This window comes from Sitodiplosis mosellana, unplaced genomic scaffold, assembly GCF_009176505.1.
Source record: "Sitodiplosis mosellana isolate CC-2019 unplaced genomic scaffold, AAFC_SMos_1.0 Smas_scaffold_6226, whole genome shotgun sequence".
In the NCBI taxonomy this organism is placed as follows: domain Eukaryota; kingdom Metazoa; phylum Arthropoda; class Insecta; order Diptera; family Cecidomyiidae; genus Sitodiplosis; species Sitodiplosis mosellana.
The window spans coordinates 18,066,581-18,087,360 of NW_022601467.1; the positions used below are offsets into that span (position 1 = coordinate 18,066,581).

General features: G+C 36.5%; 1 protein-coding gene across 13 annotated transcripts in view; it reads left to right on the forward strand.

Annotated features, from left to right (window-relative positions):
• The window catches only part of LOC129579317 (poly(rC)-binding protein 3), a 196,375-nt gene that overhangs the window by 155,800 nt on the left and 19,795 nt on the right, over positions 1 to 20,780 (forward strand). For 8 of the 13 annotated variants that reach the window (XR_008689227.1, XM_055469295.1, XM_055469294.1 and 5 more), the window contains 8 exons: positions 1,241 to 1,297; positions 8,037 to 8,153; positions 8,610 to 8,706; positions 12,311 to 12,474; positions 13,997 to 14,113; positions 16,074 to 16,205; positions 18,803 to 18,896; positions 19,179 to 19,458. Coding sequence is in view for 12 of the 13 variants with exons in the window: in XM_055469295.1 (XP_055325270.1) it covers positions 1,241 to 1,297; positions 8,037 to 8,153; positions 8,610 to 8,706; positions 12,311 to 12,474; positions 13,997 to 14,113; positions 16,074 to 16,205; positions 18,803 to 18,896; positions 19,179 to 19,458 (1,058 nt within the window). In the remaining variant the exon portion in view is untranslated. Of the gene's footprint in view, positions 1 to 1,240; positions 1,298 to 7,065; positions 7,184 to 8,036; positions 8,154 to 8,609; positions 8,707 to 12,310; positions 12,475 to 13,996; positions 14,114 to 16,073; positions 16,206 to 18,802; positions 18,897 to 19,178; positions 19,459 to 20,780 lie in introns of those variants that run through there. The other 5 variants (XM_055469300.1, XM_055469292.1, XM_055469298.1 and 2 more) reach the window with 2 other exon arrangements.

Here is a 20,780-nt window from a genome sequence, read left to right on the forward strand (position 1 = left end):
CCCCCCCCCCCCCCCCCCCCCCCCCCCCCCCCCCCCCCCCCGGGGGTATTTTCGATGCAACGATGAATAAAGATATTCGTTCTTATTCGAGTGTGATAAAATATTTCTCGATTTTCCAATAATAACAAGACACCGAAGCAAAGCAACAAAAAAGAGCAGCAAATACAAAGGATATTTTGTTGTTTTAAGTTTTGTTCTTTTTTTTCTGCGCTTTCCCTCAATCTCTTTTACTGTCTCGTGTTTGACAAAAATCAGCACAAACCAAAGAGATGAAATTGTGAAGTGGAACGTATGGTGAAGTGAAAGGCTTCGTATGCTTTTCTACATGTGAACAAATTTATATACATATGAATCCGATGAAGTGGAAAAATGTAGACAAAGAAACACAGTGCACAATGTTTTAACAGCGACAGCAAGAAAGAGCGAGAGAGAGAGAGAAGAAGAACAGAGAAAAAAGAACGCCAACAAAAGAATGATTGGAAAGAGTGCAAGAGGCAGAACGAGAAGCAAGCTAACAACGACTATAGGAGTGTGTGAACGACGTACAGATGGCCATGCATATGCATGAGCGATAGAATAAAGAAATGTTTGAAATTCTTTAACTCACTCAAAATAGAAATATTGAGGATGAAAAACTTGTTTAGTTCAATAACATTTAGTTGCTACAGGCAAAGCCAGTATCCACTATATCTTTCGTACCGCTATGAACGCGTCGTCGTCGTCGTCGTCGTCGTCGTCGTCGTCGTCGTCGTCGTCGTCATCGTCATCAGTGACGCAGTGAATAGCTTAAACAAGCTCGACCGAATGTAGTTGTGGTGGTGCATGAGTGGATTTTAGCCATTTCAATCAAGAATAAACATAGAGTTTTAGCATGGATCGCAAATGCGATGGAACAACGTAATTATACAGAGAGTGAGAGAGAGAGAGAATGTTCCGTTTCACGTTTAAATCCGATAGACGATGAAATTGTGTTGACAATGACCACTTTGACGGTAACGACTCTTTTGCTTGGCCATTCAATTGACTATTGCCATTGCCGTCGTTGCACTCGAGAGGGCATGACAGAAAGCAACACAGCCGATCGCTATATCGAATTAGTAGATTAAATTATAGGGGATTCATTTCGAATCCGCTTTGATTCGATTTCTATTTTTGTGTCGTCAAGAATGAATTTCATGAGATTAATCAGGATTTTCGTAATTAAACTAATCGCCATTCTTCTTCTTCTTTTACCTTGCAGGAAGTTGGAAGTATTATCGGTAAAAAAGGAGAAATCGTTAATCGGTTCCGCGAAGAGGTAAGTCGATGATATTTTATTATTGAATCGATAGATTTTCTGCATCTTCTTTAAATGAGAGGATGGTTTCAAATCGTCGATTATTTCTTGATGGAGTTCATTGGCCAAAGTGCTCATCATTAATAGACGGGCGCGCGCTCGTACACTTCGACACGATGCGACCAAGATAGATTCATTCAAATGCCACAGCAAGAATGAGACGGCATACATAAAGCACAACGGGATCGGAGGTCATATTAATTTTAAACATGTATTTAATCACTTTGCTGATCACATTTCGTAGCGCCATACAATGGCGGGTGTTGAACGGGCTAACGGCATCCATAGTTTTGGTGGTGTGGTAGTGGTTGTTACCAGCAGAACAGCCAACAATTATACAAATGCACATCAGACGAATGCGAGATAGTCTGAAAGCTTAGCGAATTGTGATTTTAATTAAAATGATACACCGAATGCAATCATCAATTTGATTCGAATAATAATAGCAAAAATCCAATGAGAGAGAAATCTAGCGTTACCCACAAACACAGAGGGGCACACGGAGCGCGCGAGAGAGAGAGAGAGAGAGAGACAAACAAACACGCGCGCACAAACAACCAACGAATGAGTTATTTATGAGCGGTTATAAATGATAATGTATTTGCTTTGAAACACCCAGAATCGGTTGCGGTCACCGAATAGTTAGATTGATTTTGATAATTTTTCAATTTCAATTCAACATTATTCACCGTATTGAATGCGGCTAAAGTTTCATTATGTTACCCATTCATTTTAACCAACTCTAATGGATATTCCAATTAAAATTGACTTAACTCCCCATATTTAAATCTGATCAGCTTAGCTGAACACTGAATGTTAGATTCGAATTTGGAATGCACACTGACAAAATGCACGATAGACGATGAGGACGAATGAGAGTGAGATAGCGAAATTGAACACTCGATTCATCCGTCGGACGGTCAACGACGACACTGACACTGACGACGGATTACAATGACGGCGGGTGGATGTGAGTGAGTGTGAGAGTGAGAATGGAAGTATATGAATTCAGATTGGCAATAGTGACCGAATCCATTACAATTTATAGCCCGAGAATTATTTTCATGTATGTAATGTGGGTGTGTTGGAATGTTATGTATATGTGCAATGCACATCCATTCATTTTGGTTTCAAAAGTCAGTCGGTTTTCATTGGTGACATCAGTTTCAGAAGTGTCATTGTTTTCGCTTTAATTGAAATTGATTCAATTAAATTTCGGTTATTCATATATATGATTTTGTGAATAATATGTGCGACGTGCATGAGTTTATTTTTGCGAAAAACAGAAAAATGAAATGAGAGAGAGAGAGAGAGAGAGAGAGAGAGTCAGAGACGAAACAAGTAATAATAACAATAACAACAAAAAATGGTTGAAATGGCAAGTTGAACAAATATAAATATGCAAGCCATTCGATCAAAAACTCATGGAATGACCGACTTAAATTGAATAATCGATTTGATTCACACTGAAATGATGAATCGATGACCATCGCAAGAAGCAATATTGAAATCGGTGTTTATTTTCATTTTTTCTTCTCGTTTCATTTTGTTTTATTCTACTCAAGCTCCAGTAAACACAATACAAAGAACCACAACAGGAACAACAAAAACAGAGTCGATGTGTCATTCACACATGTCCGTAATTATTCATTTATACTATATGAAAGTGTGTGTGTGTGTGTGTGTGTGTGTGTGTGTACATATATATTTGTTATCGTAAAAGCACCACTTTTGGCTCACCATCAATATCAAAAGTTCAATATCGGTTATAACTCATACAGTATAACTTTTTTAATCTCGATTTAATTTTTATTTTGACACACAGCAAACACACTTGCATTTCACGCACACGACGACGATGACGGTGTTGATGATGCTGAAAATTAATATTTTATCTTAAATTACAAAATTTAATTCAGTAATTCAGTTTCATCCATTAATTATGACTTTCATAAAATCCTTGAAGCGAATTCGGTGGCCCAAGAGAACGTGTATTTTCACCCGTCACGATTCTATTTGCTTACATCTTGAGCTCTGGCAAAAATGTTCGGCAAAAGAGTTGTAAACTTTGTTTGATCAACTTGTACTACTGTAAAAACTGTGCACCAGCAGCAACAGTGACGGTGACGACACCAGTAGAAGCAGCAGTAGTAGCTAACCAAGTTGAAATTGGTTTGTGTGTATGTGTGTGGAAATTATGATTTTTTCCATTATAACGGAAAAGAAGAAGACACTCTCAGCTACATTTATAGTTTATAATACACATTTGCGCTCGAACTAAACAACCTGTTTTAACTAAATGAAATGACTAAGACGGCTGCATTTTGGTTTTGATTTGGAACAATGTTATTATTGTTATTATTATTGGTTTGTTGTGCCAACATACCTTCCGAGAAAATACAGGAGTGGTTTGGATGTGTGCACACGCACACATGCATCGAAATCTATTAGTAAAATTTCAAAGTTGAATTATTTCGAAGCGTTTCTTGTTCCATCATCGTCACTATATCAACATACAGACACACACACACACACACAAACACATGCCATATCGTGTCTGAACTGAACGCAACTCAACACATCGAATGAATATTGATCCTTTTGAGCATTACGTGCTGCTCCTGCACGTAAACAACTCGTATATATCCTGAAATTCGACTTCCATTGAAAGAACAATATTATAAATATTCTACGATAACAATATTGTTGTTGTGCATGTAAACATAAATTATTGAAAAGTTTTTGCGTACATAAATTTGTCTTCCACACTCATATATTCATTCATTTATGCTGTTGGAATATTGCACTTGATGCAGTTTACAAGCATACATATAAATTGCGTGAACATGTGTGACCGCAAAAATTGCGAATATATATATGCTACTCCAATAAAGTGAATATATATGGAGGACGAAACAAAAAAAAAATCGTATACACAACACACATAACACACGCAACAAAACTTGGAACATTTTCGGTTTGGATTTTATGGCAAATAAAAGGAGATCACCGAATTAGTGGAGCCAAGTGACAGTCAAGGGCATGGATTGCTCTTTGCCACAAGAAGTGCATGCCACAACAAATCAAACAAACACACGCATACGCATACGCACATGAAAATCCAAATTACCAACAAAACAACCCCAGAGATTATTAGGTCATTTGTGGATTTATGATCATGCCGAAGCACAATTACAATTTTCCCGTATGTTACAACAGCATTTATTTCCATCACAATGACTCTAACCTAGCCATATACACATACATCTATATGTGTGTATGTGTATGTGCAAAGGCACTGAGATTTTATGTGTTTAGCATATTTGCCACTGATTAAGTCATTCACAAATATTATGCAGCCATAATACTTTGCTGTAAAACATTATTGATAACAAGTTGTGCATATGTGAGAGAATTCTTGTGGAGTTTTCCAAAGAAGATGAACCGAACGGGAGGGAAAAATGTGTATCCACTTATAATTGGCAGCACAAGTATGGAAATTCTTATTACTTGCCCCACTCCCTGTTCAGTCTCGTATGCAATGCATGGTACAAGACACAATCATTGTCAATGTTGTATACACACTGGCTTTCGGTCGAATTGTTAATACATTTTAAATAGTTTTGCAGCATATTGGGGGTGACTGTGCTGTACAAAGTTGCGGAAAATGCCCAAATAACACTCTACTGTGCACACAAATAAACATCCATAAATTACCCGGTTAAATGTGAAATTCCTGGCTGCTTGTTGAGTGTGTCTGTGTAAATGATTGAAAATGGTTGCAAATCTTGTAGCTATGCACCCATATTCGGTTCGTAGATGATATTTACACAAGCTCTCCCTTTCATTCTCACTCTCCTTTGGCCATTGCCATCATTCGCATTGATTGTTTGATATTGATTGCGACAAATGAAGCAACATTTATACACAATTTTTCGTTCGCAAACGCACCAGAATGGTTACCAACTAATATCGGGCTCGTTCTATCGCCAAAACTGTTCAGCCAGAAAACCGAATCCGTTCAAACAATAAGTCAAAAGCACAAATAAATTCATTATTTATGCTTGTTAACAATCAGAGTTTTAATAATCCGTAAATGAATTCCATTGCAATGCGTCGACTTTTCGATGAAAATTGGTAAACTCTCCCACACTCTCGCTCTCATTACACACTTGTACAACGGAGTTGCACGTGTGCCACAATCATATATTGTAATAGCCGAAACGAAGCGTACCATTCTATTGCATGGACGTACGTACGTACGTACGTACGATGGATGATATCAAGGTGGTGTGGCTACAATATTCGAATCAAACAATTGAATCGAAAAACAATCCCCACAAAATGGGGTACATCTATGAAACTTTGATACGGCTTGTTGTGAGTGTGAGTTTGTTCATTTCTTTTTTCTTTTTCTCGCACTCAATTCTCCTTATTGCAACGAGCATAAACATACACCATTCAACACATGAATGCTTTGGCTAATATTTCTCGGTTTCACATTTTGCAAATTGTTCCGAGTACTTTTTACCTCCGGCATTCATTTTAATTTGGAAACTTCGACTTCAGTGTGGCGTTGTCGGCGGTGGATTCACACACACACACACACACACACAAAACGATAAAGTGTTCGAAATAATTCTAAATGGTTGCAACCGTTTAGAGCCAATTAGATGTATTCCTTGGTGTGGTACTGTACACGAGTCTTCAAATTTGTGCTCATTTTCCCTGACGGATTTTCCACATTTTCGCCAAATTATTTCGATTGGTAATCTCTCGTCTGAAAAATGATGTGCCCGTCTAATTCCGGCGCCGGCACCCACCTCTCATTCACATGATGATTAATTTAGCCAAATGAATGAAGCGAGTCGGAGGAGAGACAGAGCGAACGCACTAGCTGTCGACTGAAAATCAACTTATCAATGAGCTTAAAATACTCTCTTCTTTTCAAAAACCAGCCAACTTATTATAATCTCTGTGACACACACACACACGCAACGATCGATCGGATGAAAGATGAAAATGGATCAGCGACAAGAGAAGTGAAGCAAACGCAGAAAAAAATACAATGACAATGAATTTTACTTAAAAATTAAATTTTCCATTTGAAGATATGTACAATTACGGAGCACAACTCCTTATTTGCTTCTTTACCTCCCCCTCCTTCTCCTCCTACCTTTCCAAATTGGAAAAAAAATCCGAAAAGTGTGTGCATTTGTGTCACCGGGAACATCAATTAAGTTTATGTCAAGTGACGTATTGAACGCCAACCATGTATTTTCGAAGGAAAAATGAATGTTTCCATGAATTTAAATTGACATCATTCACTATTTATAATTATATATTCATTTCGAAGTTGGCTGCATTTTATTTCATAACAAGAGCATAGGAGAAAAGTTTCAATGTTACCCGTGAAACGGATTTTACATTCGGTGTGTGCGTGTTTGTGTGAACGCATTTGGTTTATCGGTTGTGTGGAAAAGCGAGACGAAGCAGCAGCACCAAAGAAGAAAAACACGAAAAGACGCGAAAGAAAAAGAAAAGTAGCTGCAAAGACGAAACAGATATCGTAACGAGCGCACCGAACGAAGAATTAGTTTTGTGTCAAAATCAAAGCCGAAGTAAAAAAGAAAGACAGAATGAGTGAGTGAAGCGAAGATCTGAATGTGAAATATTACTTTGAGTTTCGGTTGCACGAACCGTATTAACAATTTACAGCATAAATTACACGAAAGTCAAATATATGCCGAATCGACCGCGTGCGTTTTCCGTGTCTCATTTCAAGCGTAATGAATGATTTCTGCCTCGTATGAATCTAAATTATTCATCGAACAGAATAACTTACAGGTAAAATCAACAGAAAATGGTTCTGTCTCCCGCTCCCACCCGCTCCTGCCCGCTCCCTCGATAGAATGAACGTGCAATTCGGCTAAAAGAGTATACACAATTTAGCTGAAATTCAAAGTGGCAGTAATGGCAATATAACAACGGTAGTACAGTTGCAAGTGGTGTATGGGCCGCCATAAAGCCACTGGTTTTCGGTCTCCGTACGATAATGCGTATAATTATCCGTTATTGTAAACATAATTGAATATTTACACGTTAATAAATTCTGTGCTTAAATAACAATTGCGTTAATACTTTATGCAGCTCAAGCTGCTCATAATGCCTGCACACCGCGATGGCTCCTTGCATCATGCCTTGAATTAATATTATGTATGTATCTCATTCGCGTTGCCGTTCTATCTTTTTGTCTGCTTTGAGTGTGTGTCATGTGTCTTAAGTGGTGCACAGGCAAACACTCATTTGGAAATGTTATTGTTGAATCTTTATGTCTGGGAAATGGTAAGGAGCACACATTCGCCTCTAAATGCGAAAGCTAACGTTCATCTATAAATATTTAATCAAATCGATGTCGTATACCATTTGTAATTTTCAATAAGTGACACACTTTGATGATACTGCAGGCAATAATGTGTATACTTGTATGAATTTATCAATATTTCGAGTATATTCGATGGATTTTACATTGTCGTTGAGTGCAGTCAGTCGGTGTTGGAAGGACCTTCGAAAAGCGTCTTAATCGTAACAATCAATATCCAATGCATCCAAACACTCCATATCGATAAAATGATCAACATTGTTTGCATTCAATGAATACACTTTTAATCACGGGCCATATGTTTTCATTTCATTTCAGTCTGGCGCAAAGATTAACATATCAGATGGATCGTGTCCGGAGCGAATAGTTACAGTTTCCGGTTCAACAAATGCAATTTTCAAGGCATTCTCACTGATAACAAAAAAATTCGAAGAGGTAATGTGAACACAATGTTACAATGAATATTCCACATTAAATTCATTGGAAAAGCTATAAAAAAAGCCATTACAAACGCAATAAAGTTTTATGCAATCGAAATATATGATACAAAATATAATAAAGAGACAATTTCGATTACCGCATAAAAAAGTATATTTTAATTATGCAGTCATTTCACTGGAATGTAGTGTATTCAATTGATCAGTTTGTGTGTGTTTTTTTTCTGTCTCTCATTTAATCAAAATCATTGTTATTAATTTGACGTTTCAACCAATTAATAGCATTTCTAATTTTAATTTCGGCCCAGAATTCTATTGGATTTTGGTTTCGATCGTGTTTTTTTTGCCACCCATTATTATTATTTAACCCTTCACAGATCAGTGATTAAAATCGTTTTGTTTTCGGTTTGCCTGTGTGAAATGTTTAAAATGTCAATTGCATTTATATTTGCAGTGGTGTTCGCAGTTCAATGATAATACAACAACCGGTGGCAAAACTCAAGTACCCATACGATTAATCGTGCCAGCTAGCCAGTGCGGATCTCTAATTGGTAAATAGTTGTTGCCTTTTATTTATTTTTTTTTCATCGTGCCGTGCTTCCGTTGGAAAATAGGAAGAAAAGAAGTTATTGATTGACATAATTAGAATTTCGTGAAATATTGAATCCACCCACAATCTTTTCGATACCACATAATCTTCTCAATGAATTTTGTATTGGAAAATAAAAGCAAATGACACATATTTTTGCTTTATCGATTGAATGAAAGGAAACACAGACAAAATATAGCTTTTTTCCGGCTGTTTGTGTGGTTGAAGTAATCGAACAAGTGACATTTTGTGGCAAATTGACCATGAATAATTTAGTTTAGAAAATTATCAATATAATAATTTCGTGCTTTTTCTATAGAAGATATAGAATATTCGAATATATATTGTCCCAGGACACAAGTGGATTGCTGTCGTAGACCTTTTTCGAAATGTTAACCGGCTGGCCAAACAATCCTTTTGCCAACTTGATGGCACCAAATTTGCACGCCATTTGATAGAACAGATGAATATCGATCCGGATGTGCTTCATCTTGAACTCATGAATCGGAATCACACGAAAGTTTTTTATTCTCGGTGGGCGTGCAATGGATGGCATGGCGTTGTGCAAACGATCCCGATGATATCGGCGCCAGAGATCATTCAAGAGCTCGTATCTTTCATGGTGGTTGAACATTAGCCGTTGAATGTTGATGAATATCGGTATCGTCTGGAACCAACTACCACGAACGAGATCACACAACATCGTACCGACTGGTATTCCGACTATACGCGCTTGCTCCAGCAGCCGCTCCACATTCGCACTTGGCACTATGTTGTTGAACATAACTGCTTTGGTGGCATTTTTCACATCGATGTCGCTGATGTTATGGCCAAGCAAATTGAGTTCATACCGTTGCAGCACGAAAAACATTTTGATACGGGTGTAGCTATACGTTTTGATGTTGTTCTTCACCTTGGTGGTGTATTGTTTTATGAGCGCATTGAATGCGTTTCCCATGCCTTCACGTTGTGGCCATCGGAAGTTTGGGACTGCTGCTTCGATTATTTGGCGGAAGGCCAACGGCAATTTGTGTCGGTTTTCATTCAAAATCGACTTAAAACATTCTTCGATCAATTTGTATCCATTGACTCTGAAAAAATCGTGGTTATCTTCGTCGAATGCTCAATTGTTCTCGAAAAGAAACAACAATGACGCCAAAACGGTGATGACGGTGGCTGTGTGGCACCAATTGTTGACTTATGCCACAAAATTCGCGCGATATTGATCCCAAAAAATCGAATTCAGCGACAGTTTGACCGATCTCGGTCGCCCGTTCTGGGCTCGCTTCCTTTTCATGCTCACCAAATATAATCTAATGAAAATGAAAAATGGTGAACAAATCGATCAAAATTACTGCACTTTCCATCAAACCGTGACTAAAATAAAAATTTGTTTTGAAGAAACAATCAATGAACCATCAATACAACAATCAACTTGCCACAACGAATTCTGACACCAAACTGACAATGCAATGCTGAACTTCGAATATTGTACTCTTGTCGTTGTGCAAATGTCCTGTTAGTCAAAAATCACAACCGAATCAAATGCAAAACTAATACAACAGCACAATCCAGAAAAATGTGTTGAACACTCAAAATCTCGTTTGAATTCGACTCAAAGTAGATATTTCGCATCGTTATGAAATTCAGAACACAAAAACTGGATTGTTCCTCACGCAGAAACAGTAAGAGCTGTCAATTCGATTCTAATGGATTCGATCGCCACCAGGTTTTGGAAGAAGAGCTGTTAATTTCTCCCATTCACGATACTAGCGCCACTGAGGTATATAGCAAATCAATGTAAAGTGGAGTTTTTTCCTAACTAAAATACGCGGCATTTTGAAAATTTCGTACTATTTCCGCACCTTGATCGCCACAGTCACACTTCGATTTGTTATGAAAATATTCTTGCTCCAGCACACACACACACACAAGAATGAAACGAACGAAACGGAGAAGCATAGAGAGAGAGAATACACGAGAGCAACAGTACACATAGCTATGCTACTTGAATGTTCTTTCTGTATGCGGTTCATTCTCACATTCTTTCTTTTGTGTTTGTATATCTGAAATTACCACGAAAATGGACCAAAACGTTACATTACGCGATGGTGAAATCTACTAAAAAGGTTACATTTTTGTTCCTTGGGAAGTGATGCAGATCGCTTTGCCGCCGTTATAGAACGCACTTCCTTTGAAATTTTGAGTATCCATGTTCAACATCAACCGTGCAGCAAATAATTTAAAGGATACCATTCAATTAAAGAATGTTTTTTTTTTGTAACTTTCAACATATTTAACACAATTCCATAAAAACAAATTGATAGAAATAAATGTGTGTTCCATCGAAAACAGCGTGTGGTCGCTACCATATATGATCTCCTGTTGATTGTTCAACTTTTGGTTCGGTACACACACAAAAGAAACATTCGATGGAATTTGCTCTGAAACATTTACGCGATAATATTTGATGCATTCCAAACGGCATAACCCATTGTATTTGGGCGGGTGGAAAGGGTATGAGGGTGTCCTATTTTAAAACGCATTGTAAACATGGCTTCATTTAGTTTGATAGTATTTGCACTATGGGAATATCAACTTTAAGCAGGTATGGTCACCAGCACCCTACACACACACACACATACACACACACACCCACGTGCATCTGTTGATAATAATTAAACTGAAAATGCAACAAATAATTGAAAAACAAAACAAAGAAAAAACAGCTCGAAGAGAAAAAGCCAACGCATATTTTCGATACATTAAACACACGGTCCACTCCTGAATCGGTCCCATTCAAAATCGTCTGGGTGAGACGATGAGATGCACAGCAATATCAACGATTGTTGTTTATTAAATTATTAAAGTTTAATTAAAATTGATTTTTGTCGCGTATGGCATCTCAATGGATATATGTAGACAGCCCACATGCTGGGCTGGCTATTGATGCGTCCATCACACCAGTTATTGAACAAAATGGGCACGTATTTACTCTCAATGGTGGTCATTCCGACGAAGAGAAAGAGAAAATTGCGAAAATGCACCCATTCAATAGATGTGAAAATTGAAAAAAAAAACGACAACAAATACTCAACTTGATGTGTAAAGCAGCTTGTTCATGCACCCCGGAGAAAACAATAGTTCTTGATTTACATACATGCAAGGGCATGCACATGATCGACTTCTCGGACGCTCCTAGTCACTTGAAACTTCAATCGGCTTTTTTTTGCTGTTGTTGTCTGTTCATAACAATGCTTGAATGTGGAGCATTTGTTATAATCAACTTCTGTTTTTCTCCAGATGAACTGGTGAATGACAATTTTTATCCAGCACATTTTTCCCAGTCTATTGAGATTCAATGGCATGAAACTTTAATTCATCGATTTCAATCAATTTAACTTTATGACTTTCCAAAGGACTCAAACTAAAAGCTACTACGGATTTTTTTTTCTTCACAAAAGCACACCATTATTGATGACATTATTATATCTCAATGTTTTTTTTCTAACTCTCGTTCTAAATCGTTTTCATTGTGTTGCCGCTACACTTGGATGTCACTTTAGGTAAAGGAGGTTCAAAAATAAAGGAAATCAGAGAGAGTACCGGCTGTTCGATTCAAGTTGCAAGTGATATGTTGCCAAATTCAACTGAACGTGAGGTGAAACTGACTGGAACTGCTGAACAAATTACACAGTGCATCTTTCACATATGCTGTGTCATGCTTGAGGTAATTTTCAAATTGCCACCATTTTTCTTTTTCTTGTTTTTCTTTCAGTTTGGAATTCGGTGTTTTTATTTCCTTCGGTTCGTTCCATTGTTCATTCGTTCAACGAACAAAAATGGATGACTTATTTTGTGTGGACATCAATTTTGAAATTATTGGGTCATTGAGCTTATTATATATTGGCCTATAATTACGATTGAGCTGATAAACAATCTATTGATTTCGACGACTGTTTATGACAGCTCACCAGTATAAATTGAGTGAATGAGGCTAGGTGGACAAAAACGTGTTTGCAGTGTACAAGTGAACATACTACAATAATGATGTTAAGAGATGAAGAACGAGAGAGAGAAAGAGAGAGAGAGAGAGAGAGAGAGAGAGAGGGGGGGAAAAATAGTCGACTAGTGCGAAAATAATGCTGACTAACGGCCGAGAAAAAGTCTGAACAAAAAAATCACAAGTGTAACAAGAAAAAAAGTTCATCATATTTTTGTTTGTTGAATTTTATTCTAGCTATAGCTCGCTCGCTCACTCGTTCGTTCGTTGTGTTCACAGTATATTATCAAACTATGAATGCCGTGTATGATGGAAACGAGCCAAGATCGGAGCGAAAGGCAAACGCAAAGTTTCATTAAACTTTTTCCCTCTGTCATTGAAAAAGGGGGCCAACAATGGGGGAAGTGAATAAAGAGAACGAAGAAAAAAAATGCAAAATAAATGCAAAAACTTTGTGAATGCACAGACACACACACACACACACACGCATACACACAAAATGGCGAAGGAAAAAAATGAGGAAAATTTACTTTTGCTTAATATAACACAATTCCGAAGTCAAACGGCTTAAGCTATGGCAGCGAAAGTGTAAACGTGAAAAAATACTCTAAAAGAGTTGAAAGAGGAAAAGTTGTGTGTTTTGTAATGTTATGGAATAATTTAATTTGTACAGATTCGAAGCAGAAAAAGAGAAGAAAGAGAGAGAGAGAGAGAGAGAGAGAGAGAGAGAGAGAACAACGAAAAAGAGATGACACAGAAGAGAAGAAGAAAAAAAACACAGGAACACTGCACACGATGCATCGTCATGGAAATTGAGTTGAAGTTTTCCAAGTAAATTTTTAGTTGTTGCTGTTTTCTTGTTGCCATTTTGCCACGCAACCACAACACGGGGCACAACATCAAACCAACAGCATATTCATTTGAAGATATTTAAAACCTTTTATGAGATCATTAAATTATCCACGCAGTTGTGAATTGTCTTCGTTACACTTGTTTGCGAATGAATTATGGTGGAGTAGTGAGGAAGAGCGTAGGAAATGAAAAACCCTGTACAAAATCTTTGTTGCCTGCATAAAGTTTACGCTTGCAATGATAAAGTGCAATAAATTCGAATAAGAAATGGAAATTGTTTCCAATTTAATTTAACACTTTTTCCAACGAATAAATGAATAAAATCGTTTTTTATTTCTTTTTTTTTTCTTTCTTTTTTTTATCTCTTTCTCTATGTTTCGGCCCATTGTTATTACAGTCGCCACCAAAAGGTGCTACAATCCCATATCGACCAAAGCCACAGATCAATACACCCGTTCTATTAGCCAATGGACAAGCATACACAATACAAGGAAGTTATGTTCCAGCACAGGAGGTTCGTATGGTTTACAACCCATCACCCAATGTTTCTTTCTTTTTCCATTCAATTTTTTAACACACGCAATTTATTTAATATCTATCTATATATTATTCTCTCTATTTATTATTATTACTCTTATTCTTAATTCTTCACAACTTTTTTTTTTCAAAACTGTCGTCTAATTTATTTTCTCTATCTTTCGAAGAAGTAACCTCTATGAACAGAATGATAACAATGTTAATCACATTTTGACAGTCTATATACAAATCATATGAACGGAATTAGAACGTGATTTTTCTGTTATGTCCTTCTCTGTTATAATCGATATTTCTATGTCACAACTTTTGTTCCACATTTTCTCTCTATCTTTTGATCACTCTGTATCTATTTCTCTACTACGCTCTTGGTATACCTTATATTTCTATCTCTTCCACCATACACACACATACACAAAACGTTCATCGTGTCATTTTTGATCACTTGTTTTTTTCTTAATTCACGCACATATGCACATCACCAAAAAGTCATCAAATCAGTCTCTTGTGTTGTTGACACACACACACACACACCCGACACCCACACGAAGTAACACAAACAAACACATTCGAAGAAGTCTGTGCAGATACCATTTTGTCAAGTACATTTCTGATTCAGACGCACTCCTTCGCATAATTTCACACATTCACAACACGTAACAAACAAACTCAAACAATGTCGATGTTCTGTTTTCCTTCATTACGGTGGATGTTGATAACAAATTGTCTGGGATTTGCATGCGATATCACAAGAAGAAGAAGAAGAAGAAAAAAAGCTGAAAAAATCGATAACATCATATTCAATGAAATTTCGAAAATATCGGTGAAATGTTGAATGTGTGCTGTGCTGTGTCTCCATAATAACATCAATATCGCCGGAGGTAGAAATATGAGGGGAAAGAAAAAATGGAGAACGACAACCGAAAAGTCATTGCTCGAATTCCATAAATATTATGTCGATTACGTATTTAAGCTCTTACAAATATTTACTCTTGTTTCTTCATTCAATAATATGTTTTGTTTTATTCTCTCAACCATTCTTTGAATGGCCTAAGCTCTCTAAGATTGATTACCTTTCTATATTTTTTTTCTTTCAATATATAATAATTCTTATGTCATTAGTTGTCTTCCTCAAACTTTACTTCTACTTTTTATAACTCTAATACAGGGAGTGTAACTCCGAGGAGGAGGAATGGTGAGGAGGAGGAGTACGCTGAGGAGGTTCCTCCTCCTCACATGAGGAGGAAATAAAAATTACCAAAATTGAGGCATATAAATTTATTTTAAACACTTTTATTGATTTGCAACGAATGCCAACGAGATGAAAAGCTACGATCAAAATCAATAGAAGTGTTTAAAATAAATTTATATGCCTAAATTTTGGTAATTTTCATATCCTCCTCATGTGAGGAGGAGGAACCTCCTCAGCGCTCTCCTCCTCCTCATTCACCTCCTCACCATTCCTCCTCCTCGGAGTAACTCTCTCTGCTCTAATATCGATTGCAATTTCGTCAATTAACCAAAAAACAATACACCGACAACAGAATATACTTCTATTTCTCATTGTAATTTTCGTTAATTTTTCATTTTGTTTCACCTAAATTTGCTTCAGCAATTGAATTTAAACCCAAATTTATTATGAAAAGAAATTACCCAAGAACATTTTTTTTTTTAATTTAAAAACCAAAAAAATTCTTTTAGCTGAAATTTTTTTTGATGGAACAACTGACTAAATTAAATTTTGTTTTGTTTGCCTCGTTCTTTATTTCTTTTTTACATATTTTGTGAATGACAAAAACACACACACACAAACACACACTTTATAATCAAACAAACTGGCCCGAAACACATGACATGTACGCGCTCGTTCGTTCATTCAAAAATGAAAAAACTATTTTACCGAAAAAAAAACACACGAAAAAAAAACAAAACACGCACAGACCTGTACGGTATTTCCACTTGCGTTGGCCGGTGGTCTTCATGCAGGAATCTCAGGTTTAGCAGACCCACTTCTAAAAGGAACACATTTGTCGGCTGCAATGCCGCCACATCATCTGCAGCAAATACCCGATGTGAGTTGATATTCGTTTTGATTGGTGCTGCCCTCCCTATTTAAATCACCAACACCACTTTTCCTCCAGAAGATTTTCCATTCTAAAACAACTACAAAAAAGCCAATGCCAAAGCCAAAGCCAACCAAATGCATTTCGTTTACTTTTTTTTTTTCTAAACGAAACTGAGCAACAACAAGAAAAATAAAAAAAAATTACATAAAAAAGCAGAAAAAAAGAAGCCACACATCACATACTTCACAACCACTCAATTGTTCTGTTTATTACCTCTAAATCGAATCCATTTCAGTAAATGATAACAACATAGCAACGACAACAACAATCATAAAAATAAAATCAGTTTCAACAACCAATCGATTCCAAACTGAAACCGTAGACGCTGTTTTCCACTTGGACATTTTCGAATCCAATATCTTTTTCACACTTTTTTTTTCTCTCAAAAAACTTCCATCTTGTTCAGTATATCACTTTTTCTCTCTCTCTCTCTCTCTCTCTCTCTCTCTCTCTCTCTCTCTCTCTCTCTCTCTCTCTCTCTCTCTCTATTCCTGTTTGTTACTCTCTTCTCACTCTCTCTTTCGATTTATCTCTACGTTGCTTTGTTGACCGCTCATTTACCAAAGAAGAAAAAAACAACATTGTCAACAGAAATGTTGAATCGATACAATCATACTAGGATATACGGTTCTGCTCTCCATTCCTGAATCCCTGCCTGCCTGCCTGCCTTCAAAATCAAATCATATTTCACAATTAAGTTTCAACCTCCAGCCTCCAACCTGATCCAAATTAATTTAAACTGTATATTAACATGCAATTTTGTCAATATTCTCTAATTTTTCGTTGGTTCGTTCGTTCGTTCGTTTGTTTTTTTTATTGAGTTGCGTTTCATTTGATCGTATTGAACATTGAAATCAACATGTTTGAAATTGCCTAGCCCCCGTCACCCGCCCCAATCTCTATACATCTCTCTCACACACACACACTCTATCTGTATCTCTCTCTCTCTCGCCCAATTTATATAGGAAATCACTTTTGTTCCTCACCAATTTTATTTTTCACTCCAAAAACCATATTCATTTAATGCGTCCAATGTGTGAGAGTGTTTGCGTTTTGTATTAATGTAATTAACTATTTTCGCTAATTAAATTCGAAATCGTTTTTTTTTTGTGCTGTTCATACTTTTGTCGTCGTCGTCGTCGTCGTCGTCGTCGTCGTGGTCGTGTGCAATGTATTTCGTGTTTTCAAAATTGATTTATTTATTTATATTCGATTTGTGCAATTTTGCTTTCGTCATATTTCGGTTGGGAAGCGTCGTGTTTTTCTAATGCGATTTTTAGTACACGTTGCACCATTTAAAATTAATTTGACCATCACACTATTAGTCACCATTAAATATTTATGTTGTGTGTTAGTTTATATTGATGGCGTTTTCCAAATGTTTGGTTTGTTTTATAAAAGCATCACACACACACACGAAATACCAGAGAGAAAAAATGAACCATTTGTTTTTCTCTCGTTATTACGCTTGTACAATTCGAATTTCATTTCATTTTTGTGTTATGTTTAGGTATTTTATCTAGCCAAATTGGATTGCAAACGAAATCAGAATGTGAAACGGTGTATCGGTGAACAAAACCAGTTGAAACCAAAAGACACAAACAAAAAAAACTTGAAGCTGCAGCTTGATACTCAGAAAAAGAAACAACACAACAACGTCGACAACAACAATGTTCTGATTTCCGTAGTCGATCGTCATCATTGTAGACTCACACAAATGGAATGGGAAGAATACAAAATCTCTTTCTTGGTTGCATGACGAGAAACAGATTTGCGTTGCGAACGCTGCACAAAATTGCGATGTATATGTTAATTTTAGTTCAAGTGAATTGAATAGAAACAAACAAACAAACGAAAAAAATTGGACGTTACTTTGACTAATTGGCGCAACGACAACAGAAATAATGCAACCGAAATGAATGAGTCGTCGTCCGTCGCATCAAAAAATCTCTAAAATTAGAGAGAAGATCATTTGACATGAGATTTCGTTTGTAGTCGGATTTGTGGGCAGCACCATTTGAAAACTGCAGATGATGACGTAGAATCGGTGACTCGTTTTTTTTCTCTCTCTTTTTTTTTGTCCTCACAACCACACATTTACTTCATTTCCGAAGTATTATAAATCTGTCGAGTTTCGACATCAAACCCTGACGTGTTCTGCTTTTTTCCCTTCTTTTATTTCGTTTGGTCGATGTTTTATTCTTGTACACGATTGTTTGGTTTTCACAATTTAGATTTTGATTTTGTAATTGAAACGATTGGCATCCTTGTATATAACATTTACAACTTAGTTAGTTAGTTATTATGTTGACTAATCAACAGCAACAAAAACATCAACAACAAAACATAACATAACAACCTTTCCAACATGTAATGTCCTGTCACTTTGCCACTGTATGCTACTTACAGAATATCTCGAATGATTTTTCCATTTGATTACGGTATGATGGATATCGATCTAATCTGAATTTTGTGTTCTCTTTTTTTTCGTTTCATTTCATTTGTTTACTTTAATCATGAATTGTGTGTCTGTGTGTGAGCAGATGAGCGGTTTGACTAAGAACCCACTGGCCGGTTTGGCAGCATTGGGATTGGCTGGAATGGCACCCTCGAATACTGGCGGATTGAATCCAACTGGTAAGTTACCCAAACGTACCTTCGTTATTCGAATGAAACACCCATCTTGATTTTAATGGTGATCTGATGTGATTTTTACACAATCACTCGCCATTCAAACTCATCATGGTCACATCATATTTCTTTTCCTTCTTTTTGCTCTCGTTTTCGTAATGCCAAAAACAAAAGAGCGTTCAATGTTTGAATTATTTTTTAATTATGTCGTTTCCCATCCGCCCGTGCGCATCTGTGTGCGTGTGTGTGTTTTCTTTTCTATTTCTAAAATTAAAAAAAAAAATCTAGCATTGGCTGCATTGGCCGGCTCTCAATTACGTACAAGCAATCAGAATCGCAATCAACAGCAAACAAATCGACAACAACACGAAATGACTGTGCCGAATGATTTAATTGGTTGTATCATTGGCAAAGGTGGTACCAAAATCGCTGAAATTCGCCAAATCTCCGGTGCCATGATTCGCATTTCGAACTGTGAAGAGCGCGAAGGAGGCAACACCGATCGAACAATTACAATCAGCGGCAATCCAGACTCGGTGGCTGTGGCCCAATACTTGATTAACATGAGGTATGTGCATCATTTGTTTGATTTTTCATAATTTTTCTCTTCTTTTTTTTCTCTCTTACATTTTTCAAATAATAATAATAATAATTGACTCTAAACTAAACAACAACAACAACAAAAAAAAGTTATAATAAGAACAATAAGCAACCAATCTGAACCAAATATTTGTGATATTTATGGGATATTATGGTAAACCTATGCTTAAACATAAGGAATGACAAGAAAACAACAAAAATGAACAAATTGAATTTATGACAAAGGGATACCTTTTTGCTGGAATCAAAAAGGCGAATGTCAGACGGAACCAGGGATATACCAAGTTCATTTGCATTTTTATCCACTGTATTCAAGGTCTCTCTGCCCACTGTCTTGCTCTTCTTAACTTCTTTTATTTTTCATACTGTTTTACATCCTTTTCTGTTCTGTGCCATTTGATGAATTAGCTACTTATTTTCATACAAAATGAATGAAAAAAAAGGCCACTCATTGTAGCGAAAAACTCGTTTTGGTGAACTGAACAACACATCGATATTGAATTTGTGTATTTTTTTTCTTGTGTCATCGATGAACCTGAGAAAATAATGATCAATCCAAGTTTAATCCTATCTTCATCTTTCAACAGAAGAAGAGAGGACAAAAAATGATGATTCTCTTTTTTTATTTAATTCACCTTCCCAATAATTTATTATTGAAACATTCTTTCTATTTTTTCGGTTACTTCTTTCCCTATTTTTTTAAAAAAAATTATTCGAGATTTGCAACGGAGATGTAAAAATAACCTGATGAGAAAAAAAGACCGCCAGATAAATTCTTAATCCTAGCGACATTCCCTTTCTTTCCTTTCGTTGTTGGACGACATTCAATTTGCGGCTCGTTTTATCGCTGCACCATCAATCGATATTGACAACATCTTCTGCATTGCTTTTCGAGATTTTGACTTTCTACCAAAACAATTGTTTCCCTCCTCCCCCTTTCTTCTATCGATTACATTTTTAGTCTGTTGGCAGCCACAGCATGTGCCGTCCCATTTGCTGGCTCCTATTTTCCATTATTTTAAGTCATTTCATCCCATATTTTGACTGAAAATCATAAGTATCTCTGTACCTGACTTAACTGACAATTTTCTCCAAGCTTGTAGCATTTCTTTAGATTAAGCGCTCGTGAGTACTTTGCTAAAAAAAAAAAAAAAAAACTGTCTTTTCGTACTCTTTGGAGAGAGAAGGAGAGTAAATCTATGTGAATCGCCTTATCCCCGTAATGAGTAAATCGATTAGTCCAACCAATTAATTCCTTTGAACAATAACAACAAGAGAAAAAAATTTTTT